At 35.0% G+C, this 4,740-nt stretch overlaps 1 protein-coding gene across 1 annotated transcript in view; it reads left to right on the forward strand.

Moving 5' to 3' along the window:
• Nucleotides 1-4,192: 4,192 nt before the first annotated feature.
• The window catches only part of LOC101588350 (vomeronasal type-2 receptor 116-like), a gene marked incomplete at its 5' end in the record, with an annotated part of 52,739 nt that continues 52,191 nt past the window's right edge, over nt 4,193-4,740 (forward strand). The window contains 1 exon segment of the mRNA XM_023707223.1: nt 4,193-4,205. Coding sequence (XP_023562991.1) covers nt 4,193-4,205 — 13 coding nt within the window.

Raw genomic sequence — 4,740 nt, forward strand, 5'->3', positions numbered from 1 at the left:
ATTGTTATCCCAACAAGTGACAAAGTTTTGTATTCTTTTTCTGTATTTTAGGGAAGGCTCTTCAGGGTGTTCAGGGTCTCACTGCTAAGAAAATAGGAATGAGACAGCTTCAAAACAGGTTAGTAGGACAGTTACAATAAATAATAGATAGCATATTGTCTTTGTACTAGTTATTCATAGTAAAAGGTGCAGATATGATATAAGTATATATGTTTATACATATATATGTATATATACAAAGTAGTTAGGATAGATGTACAGATATTTTCTCTTAGTTCAATGAGAAGAAAGATTTATACTAAGTGTTTAGACGAGATATCATATTTGCACCTTTTACTATGAATAACTATTATGAAGACAATATGCAATGTATTATTTACTGTTGACTTTTGTTAGAGGTGGGTATTCCTTTGCCATTCAAATTTTGTAGGTGCATGAATTCAGCAAAGTAACCCAACATAGTCCAGTAGTCCATAATGGTAGTGGGTTATCCATAGGACTGGCAATGTCAGAAGTCGTTGACTTGAGCCTTTTGTAGCTCAGCATATTAATATGGCTTTTATCACCTCGCTTCTACACTTTTCAGCTGGATGGTTAAGACCAAGATAGAGCAAGACCTATATAACAAAAAATGTAACTTTTGTATCTGATAAGGTCAGTCAAATCCCCTCAGGATTTAGCCTGAAACCCTGTACCGCACTTTGTAGATCTTTGTTAGTGTCAGCCATATGGATGAGTCATGGTCATTGCTTGAGAGATTTGCTGTTTCCAAGAGGCAGGATCAACTGAAGCAGGAACAGGAACTTAGTTTATAAGATTTAGTATGAGGATGAGTGTTTAGGAGAAATACTCCCAAAAGAAAATATAAGGCATGACACTGTGGGGTTTCAACAGTCCTGTGTGCAAGATAAATAAACACGTGTGTTTAAAAGGTGATGAAAGTTACATAGGCAAGTCTAATTTGCTGTGCACATGTGGATCACTGTATCCACGAATGAAGAACACATGTACAGTACTGGGATATAGCAACATCATACAGCACTTCCCTATGATGGAAGAGACTAAGGTTTAACTTGCAGTGCTGCATAAAAGAAAGAAAGCTTATTCTGAAATCCAATGAGAGCAATGCTGAGATGTAAGTATGAACCTGGCTGTGAAGCAAGGCTCACCAGCAAGAACAACTAAAGGCAATATGGTCCCTCATTTATATAGCCATTTTTTATTTAGTTTTGTCAGAGATGGGTATTCCACTACCATTTAAATATTGTAGGTGTGTGCATTCAGCAAAATATTCCAATATAGTCCAGCAGTCCATAATAGTAGTGGGTTATCCATAGGATGGGCAATGTCAGAAGTTGTTGACTTGAGGCTTTCACAGCTCAGCATATTAATATGGCCTTAGTTTTTTATACCTCATTTTTATACTTTTCTGCTGGATTGTTAAGGACCAAGATAAAGCAAGACCTATATAACAAGAAATTTATCTTCCATATCTGATCTGATAAGGTGAGTCAAGTGCCCTCAGGCTTTATCCTGTTACCCTGTACCACACTTTGCAGATCCTTTGTCAGTGTCAGCCATGTGGATGAGTCACGGCCATTGTTTGACCAATTTGCTCCTTGTGAAAGCCTGAGAGAATGTTTTCTCTCCATGTGACTCTCCTTAGGCACACTCTACATCATCAATCACATTACTCAGTGGCCCCATTACCTCCTTGATGAGAAAATTTGGGACACAACTGAGTTACATGATATTACAGTATAGGTTCTCCTATGTCCTGAGTCTTCACAGAACTTCAAAGGCTAGGGCCAAAATGTTGATTGTCCTATCAGCCTTTCTTTTTCTCTAACTTTTGGTCTGCAAACTTAGGTTGATAACCCTCAAGAAGAGAACCTTATTATTACCCTACAACATATGAAGTTGGGTTTAACCTCACTATCTGTCTGAATATCTAACATCTTAGGCATAATATGGAACAGGTATTTTCCATTTAGTATTCATATGTTAAACTTTAAGTCTCTACACAATATGGAAAAAATTAAACAAATAAAAAATATTTTAAAGAGGGCATTTCACTGACCTTCTAAGACCAAAAAGCTACAACTCTTCTTGCATAGGTCCTGCTTTACCTTGGTCTTAACCATCCAGTAGAAAAGTATGAATTCGAAATATAAAAAATAAAGCCATGCTGTTAAGTTGAGCTGTGGGGGACTCAGGTCAATAATTTCTGACATTGCCAGTTAAATATAAGACCCAATACTATTATAGGCTACTGGACTCTTTTAGAATATTTTGCTGAGTTTACACACCTATAATATTCAATAATGTAACTTAGAAATAATGGGGTATACCGATGAATGTCCATTTTGTATCTGTGTATTCAAAGAGGTTGGGATAGATATATAGTTGCATTCTCTTAATGAATAGAATGATTTGTTCTAATGGTGTTTGTGAATAGGATCACAAGTCCGCATCTTGTACAGCAATTAACCACTAAGAAGAATATATGCAGTGTATTATTTGTTGAAACTGTCCTTCCGATTTGATTTGAAACTGTCTCATTGCTATCTCTTTGTCAATAAAACTTTGAGAAAAAAAAAAAAAGATTTTCCATCACCTAAAAAAAATATATATATTTTAAAAATATGAATAAACAGGTACATATTTTTACACAGAAATTTAGAAATCTAACCATATATAGCATTGTAACAGGACAGTACTATGACTTTTTTCTTAGCTCTTTTTTTTAATTTATTACCCTTCTATTTTTTTAAACAAACATTTACTTGAGAGACAGTATGGTAATAATTAGCATTTCATGACAAGGAGTACATATTTAGAACACCAGAATGACAGGGATTCCAAGATTGAACTTTCTATTACATATTGCTATGTTCAGTGCAGTTGCTTTGTTCACCGGTATTAGCACATTTAGTTAGTCAGGGTGGGAATCCTACCAATTTAACTGCTAGTTTCAAAACTTGTTGATGTTTCTCAGGATCATTGCCTCATTGCCTTCCCCTTCTTGTACATATAAATGTAAGGCTTTGCCCCTGTCCTTTTCCCCAGATTTTCTCCTTGCCCTCTCCTTGTTGTCCAATCCTCAATTCTCATTTTCTCTTTAATTGTGTTATATCTTTCTATTTGTATTTCTTTTTTGAGTTCTTATATTAGGGAGACTATGATATTTACACATGTGAGTCTGGTTTATTTCACTTATATCTTCAAGTGGCATCCACTTAAATATAAATGCTTCAAGTTTATCATTCTTCATAGCTGAAAAAATTCTCCACATCACTAGCCATCTGTGAAATGCAAATTAAAATAACACTGAGATACCATCTCACCCCACAAAGAATGGCTATCATAAAGAAATCAACCAACAACAAATGTTGGAGAGGCTGTGGGGATAAAGGAAGCCTTCTCCACTGCTGGTGAGAATGGAGACTGGTGCAACCATTATGGAAATCAGTGTGGAGATTCCTAAAAAAAAAACTAGGACTGGAAATTCCATTCAAGCCAGTTATCCCCCTACTGGGAATTTTCCCACAGGAACTGAAAGTGTCATATCATAATTATGTATGTGCACCTATGTTTATAGCAGCACAGTTTGTGATAGCCAAATCTTGGAAACAACCAAGATGCCCCTCACCTGAGAAATGGTTGAAAAATATGTGGTATTTTTGCTCCAAATGTTTTTATCTTTGCTAGATTTTGTCTCCTTCGAAGTCCTGAAGGTTACAGAGCATCCTAGGTTTTGGTAATAAAAGAGCCAGCTTTCTGAAGTATCATGATCATCCCAAACCTGTCATGTTTTAAGTGCCCTAGATAATGCATTTAGCACTGTTTTTCAATTTCATTGGCATTCCAACATCTATGATGGTCCTTTCTATATAAATTATTTAATGATGTTGTAACATGTTCATAAAGTTTGGTTTTTCATACAAGGAAATACTTATAAAACTAAACTTAATGAGGTCAAGCAATGGCCATGAGTTATTCACATGGCTGACACTGATAAAGGATCTGCTAACTTCAGTACAGGGTTTCAGGCTAAATCCTGAGGGGATTTCACTGACCTTATCAGATACAAAAGTCACATTTCTTGTTATAGAGGTCTTGCTTTATCTTGGTCTTAACCATCCAGCAGAAAAGTATGAAAACAAAGTATAAAAAGTAAAGCCATATTAATATGCTGAACTCTAAAAGGCTCAAGTCAACAACTTCTGACATTGCCAGTCTTACAGAAAACCCACTACTATTATGGACTACTGGATTATATTGGAATATTTTGCTGAATTCTCGCTTTTACAATTTTTAAATAACAATTGAATACCCTTCTCTGACAAAAATTTAAAAAAGCAGGGATACAAATGAACGACCATTTTGTATCTGTATATTCAATATAGTTAGGACAGATATAAAGCTGCATCCTCTTAATTCAGTGAATAGAGAGATTTGTTCTAATAGTGTCTGTGGACAGGATACCATGTCTGCATCTTGTACAATGAATGGTCACTAAGACAACAATATGCAATGTATTAATTATTGAAACTGTGCTAGTAATTGTTTTGAAAATGTCTCATTGTTATTTGTTTCTCAATAAAATTATTTTTAAAAAATAAATAAACTTAATGTAAACTGCTACTGTGATCTACCCTCTTTTCTTTCTAAATTCAGTTTTCCTTATGCATGTGGAAGTTAGTAGTGATCTTGCAATCCTAAGTTATTTCCTACAGT

This window comes from Octodon degus, unplaced genomic scaffold, assembly GCF_000260255.1.
Source record: "Octodon degus isolate 3935 unplaced genomic scaffold, OctDeg1.0 scaffold00282, whole genome shotgun sequence".
Taxonomy (NCBI): domain Eukaryota; kingdom Metazoa; phylum Chordata; class Mammalia; order Rodentia; family Octodontidae; genus Octodon; species Octodon degus.